Genomic DNA, 18,206 nt, shown 5'->3' with positions numbered 1-18,206 from the left:
GTGGGGCCCGAGCAGAGGAGGGAGGGAGAGGAAACCTGCTGCTGCGGAGCTGTGAGCATCCCGGGAAGCTGCGTGCGTGCCTGGAGGAGCGGGGGGAGAAGCAGCCTCGTCCCCCGCCTGCTGCGGGTTCCCCTTGGATTCTCTGCCCCCTCGACGGGGACTTGCCCCAGAGACTTCTGTGATTGAAGGGATCTCGCAGGAGGCGCTTCCTCAGCCTGGTACAGGCTGTGGTTTCTCTCTTGTGCTCGCCCGTTCCTGTCTTTTTTTTTTTTTTACTTTTTAATTTTTTTTTTAAACCTTACTTTGCTCTGGAATAAGGGAAACTTTTTATCTCCGGAAACATGTCGACGGGAGAAAGTTTTGAGTCTCGGTTTGAGAAAATCGACGTGACTTTGAAGGACCCCAAATCCGAAGTGAACGTGGACTGTTTGCTGGTGAGTAGGGAGCGCCGATGGGCCCCCGGTCACGTCTCCCCGAATTCCTTACCCTGTGGGACCGAATCTCGCACTCCTGGCTGAGTCACCGCCCTGCTCAGCTCTGCGCCGGTGTTTTGTTTACTCGGCGTTGGGCTGAGGGTGCCTGAATGTGCCCGTGTGCCGGGAGAGCGGCTCCTGCCTCGCTCACACTTGTCATCTCTGGCTCCGCGCACTGCCCTGCTCCTCCCCGGCTGTCACAGCGGCGGTGGAGCCTTTCCACAAAGGCGGAATTCGTGGGTGCTGCTCCTCTGTGCGAGTGCAGGACTTCAGATAGCTTTGATACCGGTTCTCTCTACAACAACTTTTTAAAAGGCTGAGGTCCTCTTATGCTGCGGTTGAGCGCTGCAGCGCTGACAGTTGAGTACAGCACGATTAGTTCGCCCTCACGGGTGGGGTCAGGGGTTTGAATGCATTTCAAACTGCTGGTTGTGCTAGGCCTGGGGTAGAGGGCTGCTCGCTTGTTGTTACCCTGACTGATCGTACCGAATTGCTGGATCTCACCAGTGCTGTCAGTGTTAAAACTGCACCATAGGGAAGCAAACCGTAACACTTCCTGATATAAAACCAACCAACGTCATTTGGTAGCTGATTGACAGAACTGGATGATCTTTTAGTTCTCATTTAGTTCACTTAGTACCTCAGTAAACTGCGTGCCAAATCCAACTAATTTGTTTGGGATGCATCTGGGTCCTTAGATATGCCTAGAGATGTCCTTAAATAGTACCAAAGTGTAATTTGTGCTTTCACACTGAAGTAGAGGGCTTATTTTCTTTGGAGCAAGTGATGGAAGTTCTTTAGTGTATTTTTTTCCCCTGGCTTTCTGTTGTCAGAGAGAGGAACAAATAAATTGAATTTGTTCCTTGTATGAACTCTGACATTTGGGGTTGGAAGGGAAGGGAGGTGTGGGGGTGGAGATAGCTCTTAATAGTCATTCTTCATTTTGTGCTGCATGGTTCTTGGCAGAAAGCTTGCTTGAGCATAAGGCAGTGGAGGGATTAAAAGAGTAATGCAAGAATCTGTGCAAGTTCACAATATTGTTTACTCTCTTTAGCTTATTACAGGTTTGTGAGCTTCTGAAGTGTTGGCAGGTAAAACCTGCGTCCCTAGATAAAAGCAGAGCCTTGTGGATACTACTGTCACAAAGGAAAATAGCACAGCATCTTCTAGTTAACTTGCTTCTCTTGATCTGCTTTACCTATCTATCATCTCAGAACCACAGCTAATGAGAAGTCCTCTGGTTCTTAGGATATAGGCTGTCAATTTTGGTACCTCAGGACTAATCAGACATTTTTACAGCCAAGTTCTATTGATAGGTGCCAAGAGTATAGTGTCAGCTAAGAGTCCAGAGTTTACATTAACCATGGCTCAGTTTGTTGTATGTACTTGAGTGGTGGCTGTTCTGTGGGGACCTTCCTACAGTGGTAGGAAGGAATTGGCAGGTATCAGGCATGCAGTTGGTAGTATCTTTAACCGTATTCCTTAATCTTATAATCAGTTTAAGGATTTGCCCCATTTCAGTTATCTTAATTGTGATTAGGAGCTAAGCTGTAGTCAGTTTGGGAATGAACTTGGGTACTTCCTGTCATGCTTGCTGAAAGTTTTAGAACATGTGTTTACATTACATATTTTTAAGGTCCTTTGAAGTGACAATTTTTTAGCAAATTTCTTTTAAACTATTACCAATTGAAAAAGAAAATGCTACTTTTGAGGGAATTGCTTGGTAAGCTAACTTTGTGTGTGTTTGGTCAATACATCAGTCTTCCTGTTGGCTGGACTTGCACTTTTTTTCATTTGTTCTTGAGGTCTTTCTGTAGAAGAATTTAAGCATCCTAACATTTTCTAAACAGCTTAAATATATTACGCCAGTTCTTAATGTGATGATTCACGCTACAATCATCATTCTTGACCCAAAGTACTACTTAAATATCAAATTCATTTAAATCTTTATGGGTGTGCTTTTAAGGAAGAAATGCTTAGGTGTAGGTGTAATCGATCTGCATTTAAATACCTTCTGAAATGAACTCCCCATTCCCTTCCCTGAAAGTCTCAGTTAAAGAGGGAAATTTGACAGACTTCAGGTATGGTATACTTAAAGTAAAATAATGTTTTTCTGATCAGACTACATACAAAAATTCTTTCTAATAAAACTTTAAAATTTTAAAATTTTTTAAAACCTTTGGTTAAAGTAGTGCATTGATGTTCCTTGTAACTCCTTTGACTTTTCCTAAGCAAAGGTGATAACAGTGCCTGAGTGGAAATACATGAATACCTGATACACAGATACTTTAGTGTCTGATATTCTGTATGTGTAGGTTTAACATGCTGGGGTTCATTTAGGTTCAGGAAACATTTTTTTTTGACTGTTTGATGAAAAGTCTCAGCAATGCTTTTGGCTTCTCTTGGGATGGTTTTATCCTCTAACTTGGCTTAATTTTTCTTCTGTTCTTATTTTTCTTCCCCATCAGTTTGCACCCTTTGTAGACCAACAGGCAAGACATGGAATAACCTTTAAATCAGCTTTGTAGCCATTTTGGGTTTTGTAAATGTAATAAACTGTGTTCTGTATGCTAGAAAGATTCCAAATTTATAGGTGAAGTAGTATGAGAAATCTAAGAAAAGAAGATGGGGGTGGGACCTGATACAAAGGAAGATGTGTTACCGTTTCAGGAAGGTGTGGGAGAAGAGTGCTGACAACAGAGCAGAGCAGGCGGAAAAAGCACAGTGAGGCCTTGTAACTTCAATTTACATGCTGCAGGAAGGAAATTCATAAAGCTGAAGTGCAGGACAGAGATGTGTTTATTTTTCCTGTTTTCTCCTATGCAACTGTAATAAAAAAGTAAGAAAACAAATTTAAGTTGTAACTGTCTGTAACTAAATTTGTTTCTTTTGCACTTCTGTGCACTTGGTTAAGCACTAGGCAGAAGAATCATAGATAAAGTGTTCTTTTTTTTTTTTGATGAGGCATGAAGAGGCTCAAGCCTGAGTTAAGTGTAGAGAATGTGTCACAGCATCATGTAGTACATTTTCTCAAAATATTTGGTATTAGGAGTTCTGTAATCTCCAAAAGATCTAATAACACTGTGAAGGCTGTGTTAGAGAGGTGGTCACACTGTGGGGTGTGCAGTGGTCAGATCCTGGTGAGTTCCATAGGGGTGCTGAGTAGGCCCAAAGGCAGTGTAACTATTAACCTGAACTAAGCGTCTCATGAGCTTTAACACTGAAAAGCAGTATTCAGTATTCATTGGTCTACAACAGTTTTTGGAATGAACCCATGTTTTAGTAAATTATTGGGGTTTTTGGGCTTACAGTATTTGAAAAGTGGGGAGTTAAGGGGTGTAATAAGTGTATAGATAGGGGACACTTTGATGTGAAATTGCCTATGCTTCTGGTTCTAAAATAACTAGTAACTTTTCCTGAAAATGTATTTTGGTGCTCTTTGTGTTTAGGTAAGAACTCATGAAGAGTGTTTTCATGGTTTATACCATGTTATTATATATATTCTCTTTATATGTATCTAACAATATAATATTGTAATTATTCAGGTGCTTATTCAATTGCTTCCATGGTTGATTTTAAAAACTTCATACTTTTTGAGGTCTTAATCTTCAAATATACCAAATATTTAATTTGTTGAACAGTTTGTCTTCAAATTAACTGACAGCAGTAAACACTGCATATCACAGACTTGTTTTATCTACTCTGAAGAGGTTTCCATTTTTGTTGCACCAAAAATACATAGCTACAGAGCTTGATTCACTTGTTTTTCCTAGGCCTATTTCATCAGCTAGATTAATTCATGTTCATGTGTCTTGCCTAGGAAAAGGCAAGAGGGTCTCCTCATCTTTGGAGAAATTTATAAATATATCTCTGTTACTAAACATATTTCCCTTCTGTTAAACGTGTTAGAAAGCACTTCTGAAGACTTTGTGATTAGGGATTTGGATAATAAATTAAAAAAAAAAAAAAAAGTAAGTAAGTAACTGAAAGTACCTTTACTTTAGAGATATTAAACAAATAACTGTTGAAATCACATTGACTGTAACTACACTAACTCTGGTCTTAAAGTCTGAGTGACTAAATGCTAAAAAAAATTTGGTATCTGACAAGCTTCCTTGATTGGTAATGAAGCTTCTTGTGTGTGTATATATATGTGTGTGTATATATATATATATTCAAGAAGCAGAACTTCATGAACATTTGCGGATTGTCAGCTTCAGAATTCTGTAAATTGTCTGAAGATAGTTCAAAGTAAGAAAAAAGTGTTGTGACTGACAAAATCTCCTTGAACGTGTTTCTACCATTTTTTACATCCAAGTGGCAGGTGTGCAGTTGTGTTGGAGCAATCACCAGTATCACTACAGACTGAGTGTTGAATGGTTTGAGAGCAGCCCTGTGGGGAAGGACATGGGGGTTTTGTCTGAATTTCTGGCTCATCTGTCAGAGAATGACATTTTTGGCAGGGGCAAGGCAAAATGTGTGAGGGCAAGGGCTTTAAATTCAAACGAGAGTAGATTGGGATTGGACATGAGGAAGAAGCTTTTCACCAGGAGGGTGGTAAAGTACTGGAACAGCTTGTCTAGAGAAGTTTTGGATACACCATCTGTGGAAGTGTTCAAGGCCAGATTGGATGGAGCTTTGAGCAGCCTGGTCTAGGGGAAGGTGTCCCTGCCCATGGCAGGGGGTTGGTACTAGACGATCCTTAAAGGTCCCTTCTCAGCCAAACCATTCTGTGATTTGGTAGTTAGATTCTGGCTGACCTGGAAATGCGATTCCATGTCTTCAAGTCACTGTATCTGAACTTTATATGCAAAAATAATTAGTATTAATTATTGTTGATTACTCTGTTAATTATTAGTGTTATGTTAATTAATGTTAATAATGTTATTTAATGTTAATGTTAATATTCTCATCACTGCAGATTAAGAAATATAAAGATTGATCTCAAGTTAATGATAAAATATGTTATGTCTTGATATGTTAGTCAAAGGTAAAATACAGCTCTAAGTTGGCTTTGGGAATACAGTAACTTGATGGGTTCTTATTTCAGATTGCACCTCAAGAATTTTTAGTATTACATTAGCCTTTAGAAATTTAACAGTAGAGATGTGGAACTGTAAAAATGTTAGCATTTATTTCATGGTATATGGTGGGTTTTACAGAGGAATTAATAGTTAACTTAGCCAATTATTCTGCTTATAGAAGTAGAGGCTGTGTAGGAATGTAATTATTTATTTTTCTTATAAAAAGTTTAAATGAGGAATGATAATAGAAAGTTGATGTTAAGACGTGTTTCAACAAGAGGAATGAAACACCCAACTAAGCTATAAATGCTCTTACAAAGTAAAAATATTTGTAAACAATGTTGTTTTCCCTGGCGACTACAGAGTGGGTTTTTTTGTTGCTAGAGGGAAGGAAGAGGGAAACACCTGGAATTTGTTTGTTGGACAAATTGAAAATCAACCTGTTGGTCTGTAAATCTTTGAGGACAGTGATAGCTTCAGGAGCCACTCATTGAGAACTTAATAAATACTGAGAAGCCCTTTGAGCAGATGATGTTGGTAGTCTCACAGTTGTTGTTAGCAGAATTCCCTAGGTCATATGTTAGTACTATATAAAAATAAAAAACTTTGTAAAGTCTCTTACCAAAGAGCACGGAGATGTTTGTCTTGATACAGGATGTTTATCTTGAATTTAAGAGGTCCCAAACCATGTAATTAAAATCTTTTTTAGGTGGATGTTGCTTGATTTTATTCATCAAAACTCCTTTGTTGTCAAGAAATTGCAATCCCGAATGGAAATACCGAAAAACTGAGCTTATTTCTCTGACTACAGAATTGAAGAATGGTTGAAAACGTTTCTGACTTTACCTCAATTTGTCCAGTCATTCCAGCAGCAATAAAGCCAAACGGATGATGAGATAATATTGGTAAAACTGCAGGCACTATGCAGGCAACACCCAGTTATAGCTCAATTAAAGCAAATGCAAATAACGCCATATTTTAGCTTCCTCTGCAATCTGCTGAAATTAACACTCGAATTAATGTCAAGGCACACAGCATGGACAGCAAGCAGGAAGATCGGGTAGCCATGTGCAACAGGAAAACTGTGACACTGGAACACTGGCACTGAAATGGGCAGTGATGGAATTCCCATCCCTGGAAGGGATGTGTAGATGTGGCACATGGGGACATGGGTTCGGTGATTGTTCTTGACAGTGCTGGGGAAATGGTTGGACTCAATGATCTTACAGTTCTTTTCCAACCTAAGTGATTCTGTGAACAGTAGTTGAGCAAGCACTGAAACAGGATCTTTGAGAAGAAGAAAAGTGGTTTGGAGCTTCTCTTGTCCATGTTGTTTTGTTGTGCTGAGATGGTTGGGTTGCCTGTGCTGAAGTCTGCAGTCAGCAGGGTAGATGTGTCTGTAGTGTGCTCAGCATCAGCAGGGTGTGAGGTGCTGTGGTGCACCTTCAGTTACAGCTGTCTGGAGACTGTCTGGACGAACAGGAGCTGCTTGGCTGGATTGGCTGTGGGAGAACTGGCACAGGATCAGCACCAACTTCTGACTGGAGCCTGGGTCAAAGTCTATTCCGATACTCAAAGTCTTGTAAAGGATTGGCTTTCACTAACTGAAAGGCTGCCACTCCCCTGCCTGTCAATATTTATACAATAAAAACTGTCATGGGACATTATGTAAGATCTCTTTATTAGTAGGTCCTAGTTGAAATCCAACTGCAGATTTCTTTATTTTAACTTCTCTTGTGTTCCTTATATGCATTCATTTTTCTGTTTCTTTCATAGGGCTCAGAAATATGTGAGGGTTTTCTTGATTTTTTTGTCAGTTGCATGGTCTGAGATGATGCAAAGACCTAATGCTTGGAAACCTCTGTAGGAAACACTGCACACACTAAGGCTTTATTTTAGACTCTAGATTGGAACTACCTAAAATTGTTTCTAGCTTGAGTGTGTCTGGGCTGTGAAACTTATAACTGAACTGGAAACACGAGTGGAACATGTCCTTGTTTTTTCTTACAGATCTTCATGAGTCATAATATTCACTTAGAAAAAAATCCTCAAATTCTAATAGTTATATAAATACTGACTAATTGTGTCTTTATATTTTTTCTCTTAAAAGCAGCATAGTAGACAGTGCTGTGCTATATTCAGATGTATCGAATACTAAGGTGTGAATATATTCAGAGGAAAACTTGAGGTGAGGTACCTACATAGAAAATGCATTAATGACTGTTTTCCTGTGTAGTCACTGACTGCTATGAAAAAAATTGTTTCTGTGGAGGCTGAGCTTAATATTTAGCAAATAAATAGCAGCCAAAAAAACCCCTGACTACACAAAACTAATTATGTCATCTGGAATGTGCTTTTTGAAGAAGAGGAAGCCAGAAGCTTCTCTTGACATTGGAGATTTCAGCTAGGAAATTTTTTCCTGTTTTGTGGTTGGAGATGTTACATTTTTCAGCAGATGGTTAGTAAAACTTGTATTATAGCCATAATGGTTATTTCCAGTGGGAAAGTGTGAAAGAACAATGGTTCTGGCCTTAATCTCCAACTGGCTACTGTTTGATCATTTGTTTCTTTTGTCTAAATCAGTTACTTTGGATGATGATTTGGAAGTCTGCCTTCTTAATTTTTGTTACCATGTATTGTGGAAAGTAGTGTATTGTTGAGTACAAATGATGTTTTTTTTCACAGAATGACTGAGGCTGGAAGGGACTTCTGGGGGTCCCTAATCCCCCTGCTCTGCTGGAGTGGCCTAGATCAGATTGCCCAGGAAGGCTTTTGACAACTCTACAACTTCTCTGGGCAACCTGTAATTTTCTGCTTCTCAGAAGAATACTTTCTCTGTTGGTGCTTCACACAGCAGAAAATGAAATTCACCAAAACTAAATAGAAAAATCATCAGTAATCATTAGGCATTTATTTGCAGAGTCTGGCCTTCTTGTTCACTAAATCTGTTTCTAGCCCAAATAATTTTTTGAAAGGTATCTGCCACAGAAGACCAGAGGAACTTTCTTTGTGGAGGCATTTGTAAATTCAGATATTTTAAGCATAAAGATTTGTGTCTGAGGGGTCAGTTGCTGTGAATTCATAAACTCATATTCAATTTGTGACTGTGGTTGAAAGAGATACAGGATTTTTCTGTTAGAACTAAAAAGAGAGTGAATGCCTTGCTGTGATCTCCAGTTTTCACTCCATGAGTGCTGTTTCAGTTTTTCATGATTATGTAACTTTATATTTTCTTATCCATGTACACAGATCATTTTCCTCTTGACAGGCAGTGATGCATGCTGGGTAAGACTTCCTTATTGTCCTGGTACTGTCCCTGAGAGACTGGTGGAGAGGAGAGACTGCCTGTAGAGTTTTCAGGCAGAGTCTTCAGAGGAGAGACTTCAGCTTCAAACTTTGATTTCAGAGAAGCTGAAGTGAAAGGATTCAGTGCAACAAGCACTGTCTTCCTAGAGTATGGATGGCAGACCAGCATGTGAATTCCACGTTGTTGAGACCTGGGAGCTCATTTGGCTACAAGTGTGCAGTGACTCTGTTAAGTACTTAAGAGGGGAGGAAACTTCTCCACCCAGGAGGTAACCAAGTAGGGAGTGGATGGGAAGATTCTTCAGGGAGGAGTGAGGTGAGAGTAGGACAATCCGTGAGTGAGCGCAGGTTATAATTGGCTTGTGCTTTTTGCAGATGCTAGATTGTGCCAATAATGAAATTGATGTTGAAAATAGAAATAATACTGATGGCTCACAACTTTGTGTTGATACTCTGCACTGCTGTCAGTGTTAGAGGTGGAATCATAGAATTCCTTTCTTTCTTATGAAATCTGATTATGCAAATGTGGTTTTTATACTAGTCTCTTCTTAGAAAGTAGCTTTGATTGTAGGCATGCAAAGAATACTGTCAGTATTGAGCCGAGAGAATTTATTCTCCCCTTTCAAAGAGGGAAGGTGGTTCTGTCACTTCAGTGATGCTTTGTTTATTGCTCTAATACATCTTCTGTGAGTAACTGTCCTCCTCCTTCAACTTAATTTACTACTGAGTTCATTGACTGTTAAACAGCATAACAATGATACAATTTTTGGTGGTCTTGGGACCATTCAAACCTGCTGTTACATGCTATATATCCTCTTTTGTGGTAGTTCAAGGCCAAAAGTGGTGCTAGCCAAGTGGTAGACTCACTAGGAATTCAAGTTTTTGCTCTGCTAGTATTGGCATCAGTCACCATGGCTTTTGAAAGAGGGGCTGCTGTTGCCAATATTTGTGGTGCAAAGATGGTAATGAAATAAAAAAATGCCCATGAAGACCTGTGAGTGAAAGCTGAACTATTGATGTGATTGTGTGTTTTATTGGGTTGCGTTTTGTTTGAGCAGCGAGTTTGTTGATTGGTTGTTTTGGGGTTTTTTTTGTTTTTTGTTTTCAATACACTGAATTTATAATTGGACATGTCATTAAAGGGCTAGGCTTTCTCTGTAGCAAATAAATCAGTAGGGTTCCTGGAAGAGCTTTTGTGTTCTGTCTTTTACTAAAATGCCCATGCCTATTTTTAGCCTTTCTGATATTCCACACACTGTTTTGTGCATATGGTTTTTGGAAGTAGCATGACCTTAAAGTGTTTGAAGATAGTTTTGACTTCCAAAATCAGATGGTCAGAGGAATCATCAGAGCTAGTCACAATGTGGTTCTGAATCAAGCCATGAATACTCGTTAGGAAAACCGTATTTAGGAGCATTCTGGGTTGTTTGTCTAAAGAATGAAGTTGTAACACAAAGAAGGTCTTGTATCGGGCAACTTGCAAGCTCAGAGCTGTTCATTGATTCTTTGTGGCAGATTGGATTGGAGTGAGGAAGACTAAAAGTCTCTCTTGCTCTGGATCTTGATGAGTGTAAGGTCAGAGGAATCTTTGAAGTGTTTTTCTTTTGTTTCTTTTCTGTCCTCAAATGCCTTCCGGCTTTGATAAGAAAGCTTTTGTCCTTGTGAATGCAATGTATACATAGCATTATTATCATTAGTAATTTGGATTTAGGATTTAAGCAGATACCATTTAGAGGTAAAATTGGGGGGTTAGACACTGGTGCTACTGGAGCTGCTTTGGATCTGGGACTGCAGTGACTGTAGACAACTCTTCTGTAACTTTCTGCCTTCTGTACAGTTGATTTTGGTTACCATCAGGAAATAGTTGGGATGGCTGCATTGTTTTTTCCTTTGGTCATCTCGTCTTTGAGCTTCTGGCAAAAAAGGGAGTCAGATTCATATAAGAATAGTTTCTGTCATAGTTCTTGGTAAGTTCCTGGGGAAGAAGGGTCTGAGAACCATGAATTCTAGGGGAGAGTAAAAGGGATTTTTTTTTCCTTTTTACATACCCCGTTTCATTGCAGTTTGACAAACTCATAGATATGGTGAGGAATAAAAGAAAAGGTTGATCAAAACCGTTTATTTGCAGGTTGGGAAGTTTCTTTCAAAGTTTCTGCTTATAAAACCCTGTAAGTAGAAGCTTAATTTTTCAGTGCAAGATTCAACCAAAATAGGCAGCTGAAGGTTTTCTTCAAATCTAACTATCTTATGAGAGGGTGACTAACTCTACCAAAGCAGGACATCTTTTGCTTTCTTTCTGGTATGTTTCAACGTCAAAAAACTTAACCTTACAGTGGTTCTGCATTACTCATATTTTGTGGGAGGAAATAACAGTGTTCTGCAGAGGTGTATTGTAAAAAAAATTGAAATCCTAAGCTTTCTTCTGACTGATAATTCCTCTTATAGGCCCTTATATGTAATTTAGGAACAAGTCTTCTGAGCTAATGGGTTAGCAAAAGTGGGAAAAAAAGGAAATAGAGTCATGAGTTTTTAGAGAAATAATTTCAAAAGTAGTATGATATTTTTACAAAAATAAGTAAGGAATTGTAATCAACATAACCTCTTTCATAACAATGGAAAAAGACACAATCTTTAACAAGTAACTTGCTACTTAGAGCTAAAGCTTATGCTTAAGATTAGATAATTCTCTGTAGATCTTGCTTCCCTTGTATTTCTTCATGATAAACAAATGTCTTTCAGGTGTAATGAAGTGCAACTCACAGAAATGAACTGGTTTGTTTATTGAGCTTCTTTTCTACATCCAGAAGAAGGTGGAAGCAGTGTTATGCATAAGGGCACCTGATTAAGCTGGGCAAGATATCCATGTCCTCATCTCTGCAAAATACAAAAATCACCTAATTTTTAAACCCAGAAGGGTGGTGTCTGTTATCATGTGTTCTTTAGTCTTCAGATAATTTCTGTTTCACTTTTGCAGTAGAAGTAAAACCAATAATCATGTTCTGGTATGAGAAGGAGAAGCAAAGGCAGTCGAACAAAAATGATTTTGTCAGTAATGCCAGTCATGTAAATTTATAGTATTGAGATAATTCTTAAACTCATACAATGGGTACTTGCCTGCCATAAATTACTAAATTCTTGATAGTTATAAGAAATATAATCTTTTGATGTTGGGATTGTGGAAAGTCAATCATTCAATTTAAATACTACTTCTTGCTTGAGTACCAGTCAAATATCTCTTGAAAAGACAGGAGGTGAAATAAATTGGTGTGCCATGTTATCCTCTTGCCTTAGTAAATAAAATATCAACAAACAGGAAGCATCAGTGTAGTATCCTTGATACTGTGATACATCCTTCTTTACTTTTGAATATTTTTAACTGCAGAATACAGCAGATAACATTTATGGTGTGGCAGGAGTTGGGTATAAGAACAGAAAAAATGCCCTTTGTGGAGAAGGAAGTCCTGTCTGTCTGAAATATACTTATACAAATATGAGGTTTGGAAAACAGGCAGAGAAATTAGTAAGATGATAATTAAAGATGATTTTGATGTTGGAATTGTTGGTTTGGCCTAATGTGCCTGAAGTTAGGGTTTCCTGATTTCTTCAGTCTTTTTGTGAGACTATTTTGTATTTCTGTTTCCTGCATCTAAAATAGGGAAGTACTTTCCCCAACCCCCACAATTTGTGGGTTTGATGGTGTGGAGGCAAGTTACTTTTTGCACTCCTTTTAAGGAGTAGGGAAATTTCACTGGTAGTAGAGAGGTCATTAGGTATTAGAAAAGCAGACATCAAGGACTTGTCAAACATGAATGGCCAACAAAAATCTCCACAGCAAGTCAAAAGGCAGGTGTGAATCTGTTTAACACTGCATCTTCATTGCTATGTTACAAACTGCTATTTTGATATAATGCATTGCTTTCAAATTTTTAATTTTTTTGTAGAATCACAGAAACACATAGTTGGAAAGGACCCACAAGGATGATTCTGATCTTGCACGTTTTACAAACCCCAAGGATCACACCATGTGCATTATTGGAATGCTTCTTGAACTCTGTCGGTATTGGTAGCGTGTCCAGTTCCCTGGGGAGCCTGTTCCAGTGTCTAGCCACTCTCTGGGTGAAGAACCTTTTCCTAATGTTGAACTTAAACTTCTCCTGACACAGCTTCATGCCGTTCTCTTGGGTCCTGTCACTGATAATCAGAGAGAACAGATCAGTGTCTGCCCCTCCTTTTCCCCTCATGAGGATATTGAAGGCTGCAGCAAGGTCTCCCTTCAGTCTCCTCTTTTCCAGGCTGAACAAGCCAGGTGATCTCAACCACTCCTCATAAAGCACTCTCTGAAAGCTTTGTATCTTTCTAATTTTGTGGCACCCAAAACTGCCCCCAGACTCGAGGTGAGGCTGCCCCAGTGCAGAGCAGAGTGGGACAATCCCTCCCTTGCCTGGCTGGGGATGCTGTCCCTGGTGCCTCCAGGACATGCTTGGCCCTCCTGGCTGGCAGGGCACTGCTGGCTCAGATTCAACTGGCCATTGACCAGGCCCTCCAGGTCCCTTTTGGCAGCACTGCTTTCCAACCTCTCGTTCTGGTCTATATGTACATCCAGGGTTGCCCCATCCAAGGTGTAGAATCCAGCACTTGTCTTTTGTTAAACTTTGTATGGTTGGTGGTTGCCCAGCCCTCAGATTTGTTGATGTCTCTCAGCAGGGCCTCCCTGCCCTTGAGGGAGTCAACAACTCTTCCCAATTTAATATCACTGGCAAACTTAATATTCCTTGCAGTCCTGCATCCAAATAATTTATGAATATGTTGATGATCACAAGGCCCTGTGGAGGGATAGAGCCCTGCAGAACCCTGTTAGTAACAGGTCAGCAGTCTGATGTCACCCCATTTGCTACAGTCCTTTGTGCCTGACCTGTGAGCCAGTTGCTCGCCCATCCCATGGTGTGTTTATCCAGCTGAATGCTGACATTTGGTCCTGTAGGACACCATGAGACAGTACTGAAAGCTTTACTGAAATCCCGAAAGATTAGATCAACTGGCTTCCCTTGATACCTAGGTATGTTACCTTATCATAAGAGGGAATTAAGTTTGTTGAGCAGAACCTTCCTCTCAGGAACCCATACTGATAGTGTCTGATGTCTGCATTGTCCTTCAGGTGTTTTTCAATACCTTCCTAAATAAGCTCTTCTATAATAGTCATTGAAGTGATATTGACAGGCCTGTAGTTTCCAGGGTCATCCTTCTTGCCCTTCTTAAATTGAGACAGTGTTTACCAGCTTCCAGTCAGCTAGAATTTCTCTAGATTCCCCAAATAATTCAAAAATAATTGAGAGGGTTATCCTTTTGAGTTAAAACTGTATTTTTCTTAAATTCCAGATGTTCCCACAGACAAGTAGGGAAAACTGATTTACAAGAACATGGGTTTATGACTGCAAAATACTGTTTTGAAGTAAAGCAAATTAGTTTCTCTGCATGCTAACCTAGAAATTCCTGTGCTTCAATATAATAAGTAAATTTTTACAATACATTAGCTTTTTAAGTAGCATGTTCGTAATGTTTGTCATTCTCTTTGCATTGAACATGTGGTAGAGAATCACTGTATTTCTAGGAGGAAGACTGTATGCAAAGAGAAGCTTAATGAAATTTGATCGTTTCAATGGAAAAATGTCAGTACTGAGTGTTTGAACTGTGTTGTGCATGTATATGAAGCTGTTAAAATGAAGATATATGTTTTTTAAGTTGCACTTTAACTGTGGTGTCCGATACTCAACTGATAATGCTCATTAGTGTAACGAGAGACTGTTCCTGTTTGCCATAGTTTCCAGTGGTGCAATCACTGGAGGAAAGGGGGAAGATCACTAAAATGTTCCATTGACCTAAGCAGTTTGAGGGTTGTAATAAATAAAGTTTATTAGTTCTCTGAAATAATTCTCCTTGTCAGCCTTACATACTGAGTAGGTAGTAGTTTTGTACTTTAATGGATTCATGTGCAACTAGTGCTTGCTTTTTATATCTAAAGGCTTGCTTAACAGATTTCCAGTAAAGTGTTTCTGTGAAAAGCTTCATTAATCACTCAAGAGCATCATTAAATAAATGAATTGAATAAAAAGAAATTTATGCTCAGTACCTTCACAGAGTTTTATATACATGCATACACACTATATGTGATGAAAAATATGAAATAATGACATTCATTTTTCTTTAAAATAAAAAAATCTGAAAATTCAACTGAAGTATTCTAAGCTTCAGAAAAATTGATAGGAGTTTTTGTTTGCAATACTGTGCAATTACAGTTTACTACTCTACATTTTGTTAGAAGAAAACTGTGATGAGAATATTTCTGTATACTGAATGGTGACACTGAAGTTGTACAAGGAATAATCTACCTAAAGTTTACTAATACATAGTTGAATTAATTTTGGTGAGACATCCATTATGTATTATTCTAAAAATACATCTGAACTTGAGGTGGTCAGTGGGTTTTACTTAGGCTTGCAGCCTGGGGTGGATGCTGGGCCTAATGCTGTCCCACATCTTCCTGCATGACCTGGATGGAGTCATTGAAAGTACCCTCAGTAAATTTGCCGATGACACTGAACTGAGTAATGAGGAGACACCTTAGAAGGAAGAGACATCTTACAGAGAGACCTGGACAGGCTGGAAGAGGGGGCAAGCAAGAACAGTATGAAGTTTAACAGAGTCAGGTGCAGTGTCTTACATCTGGGATGACACAACCAAAGAGCCCAGTACAGGCTGGGATCTGTGAGGCTGGGAATAGCCTTGCTGACCTGGGGGAACTGTTGGACAGCAAGGTAGACATGAGTCAGTAGAGCACAGCTGCAGCAACAAAGGCAAACTGGATTCTAGGCTGCATCTACAGAGGGTCAGTAGCAGAGCAGGAGATGTAATCCTTCCACTCAGTGCTGGTAAGGCCACATCTGTAGGGAGATGTCCAGTTTTGCTTCCTGCAATTCAAGGAGAGTTCTAAAGGAGGGTCACAAAGGTGGTCGAAGGGCTGGGGAACTTGGATTGTGAGGGAAAAGAGAAGATTTTTCCCTGGAAAAGGCATGGGGGACCTATCACCGTGTTCTAGTACTAAAGGACAGCTACAAAGAAGATGAAAGCTGTCTTTTCAGGAGGAGGAAACAAGATCCAATGTGTACATGTTGCACTGGGAGAGGTTTATGTACAAAAGAAATTTTTTACTGTGACATTAATCAGTCATTAGAACAATGTCCTCAGGGACGTGGTAGAATCCCCATCAGTGGTGGTTTTCAAGACTCAGCAGGGTACAGTAATTTCACGAATACAAGCCGCACCAATTTGACCAAAATTTTGGTGGAAACCCGCAAGTGTGGCCAATATTCCGGGGCGGCTAATACATTAACAAAATTCTAAAAGCTGCCAACATGGAAGTGAGAGCCCGCGGCAGCCCCAAGCCAGGCTGGAGCCCGGCCGGCCCCGGCAGAGGTGGGAAAGCCTGGCAGAGGCGGGGCCAGCAGTGTGGGGGGCGGGCGGCAGAGCCTGAGCCAGCAGGGCGGGGCAGGGGGGCGGCAGAGCCCGGGCCAGCAGGGCGGGGGAGCCCGGGAGAACTGGGGCTAGCAGTGCAGGGGAACATGGCAGAAGCAGGAAGGCCGGCGGGTGGGGCTGCCTGGCAGCGGGGGAAGCCCAGCAGAATCGGGGCCAGCAGCGTGGGGGAGCCCGGCGGTGCGGGGGCCTGCAGTGCCGGCCAGGGCGAGGAAACGCGGCGGCGGTGCAGACAGGAGGGGGCGGGTGGCGAGCCCGGCGGCGGTGGCGGCAGCCCGCCGGCAGGGCTAGCTAACGCGGCGCGGGGTGGCCGGCGAGCCCGGCGGCGGCGGCGGCAGCCCGCCGGCCGGGCGAGCGAACGCGGCAACGGGGCGGTGCTGACGGGAGAGGGGGGCCAGCGAGCCCGGCGGCGGCGGCAGCACCACCCGGCCAGCCCCGCCGAGCCGTGGCGCTGAGCTGGGCCACGCGGCCCCGTCGGCAACCATGAGCGGGCCGAGCCTGCCTGGCCCCACCCCGAGCCAGTAAAGCCCGCTATGCCGCGATCCTGTTACTAATTGGCCAATTTGTGAAAGCTGCGCACGGATTCTCGCGACGAACGAAAGTGCGGCTAATATTCGGGGTGCGGCTTGTCTATTGACAAAGACAGCAACATTGTCGAGGCACTGGAAGTGCGGCTTATAATCCGTGCGGCTTGTATTCGTGAAACTACTGTACTGGGCAATCTCCAGACTCAGTTTTGCATGAACAGTTGGACCTGGTGAACTTCTGAGGTTACCACCAAATGGAGACTGTTCTGTGGTTCTGTGACCCTCAATCTTTGGAGAAAACATCTCTAACAGTATTTCACTGGTTGGTTCTCCCTTTGCCTTTTCCTAGTTTGGTTTCTGAGCCTCAGTGAAGCTCTTAAATCAGTGCAAAGACATGTTTGCAGTAGTTCAAGGTAAGCACAAAGTAATAATGGTATGTGCTGTATGTACAAATGGTTTTCTCAGCTACCAAGGACCCATTTTCTGAGGTGACACTGTACAGGATATGATATCTGTGCTGAGCACCATGATGTTAATTTCTCTTTTAACAGCAGATCTGGTCTCATGAGAGTGAAAGACTTAAAGAGAAAAACCTTTAAAGGTAGTGGCCTGAAGACATGGAAGAAACTCAACCACAGAATGCATGCATAATAAATCTCGTTTCTAAGTGGACAAAAATGTAAACAGCTGATATTTTCTTACATATTTTCATTCTAAATGGTAACTCTAAATAGCAATAGTATCTGAATTTATAAAAGAAAGCAATAGGAAAAGCAACTCCCTTTAAATTAAAATATTAAAGAGTTAATTTTTGTCTCTGTGACATTTAATACCGATAAGTTAAGATGAACTCTGTCTGGAAGGAGGGAAAGAATATTCTGAGGATTTAAACCAGAAAGTTCAAATTACCCATTTAGATTGGAAAGATACCTCTGCTAAGCTAAGAGAAACTTGTGAAATGATCGGGAGCTAGTGGGAGTTTTGTCTTATGATGATTTCAGGTGGGAAGTTGCTTAATTAGTATATGTCTCCAAGTTAAGAATTAGCATAGAATGAAGGTTTTAGTAAATAGGATGTAATTCTTCTTTGTGAGTATGGAAGTAATACAGGTAATTTGGATATGAAAGCTTGTTACCATATACAGTCTGATATAGCCAAGCAACGTTTGACTTTTACTAGATGAAGATATGTAGTTTATTTGGGTATAAAATCAAGGCTTCAGGTACACTTTCAAAAACTAACTGAAGTAGTTGGTTGAACCTATATTTCTGATGGAGCCCTAAGAATCATGAAGAAAAATAAATTGTCTAAAATATGCTCTGATTTCAAGTGTATTCTATTTCTCTGCA

General features: G+C 40.7%; 1 protein-coding gene across 2 annotated transcripts in view; it reads left to right on the top strand.

Moving 5' to 3' along the window:
* The first annotated feature begins 333 nt into the window (after window positions 1–333).
* The window catches only part of ROCK1 (Rho associated coiled-coil containing protein kinase 1), an 86,869-nt gene continuing 68,996 nt past the window's right edge, over window positions 334–18,206 (top strand). For both annotated transcript variants that reach the window (XR_004418407.2, XM_033064086.2), the window contains exon 1: window positions 334–434. Coding sequence is in view for 1 of the 2 variants with exons in the window: in XM_033064086.2 (XP_032919977.1) it covers window positions 342–434 (93 nt within the window). In the remaining variant the exon portion in view is untranslated. The remainder of the gene's footprint in view (window positions 435–18,206) is intronic.

The sequence above is a fragment of the Catharus ustulatus genome, chromosome 1, assembly GCF_009819885.2.
Source record: "Catharus ustulatus isolate bCatUst1 chromosome 1, bCatUst1.pri.v2, whole genome shotgun sequence".
Classification (NCBI taxonomy): domain Eukaryota; kingdom Metazoa; phylum Chordata; class Aves; order Passeriformes; family Turdidae; genus Catharus; species Catharus ustulatus.
This window is presented reverse-complemented; position numbering and strand designations above follow the sequence as displayed.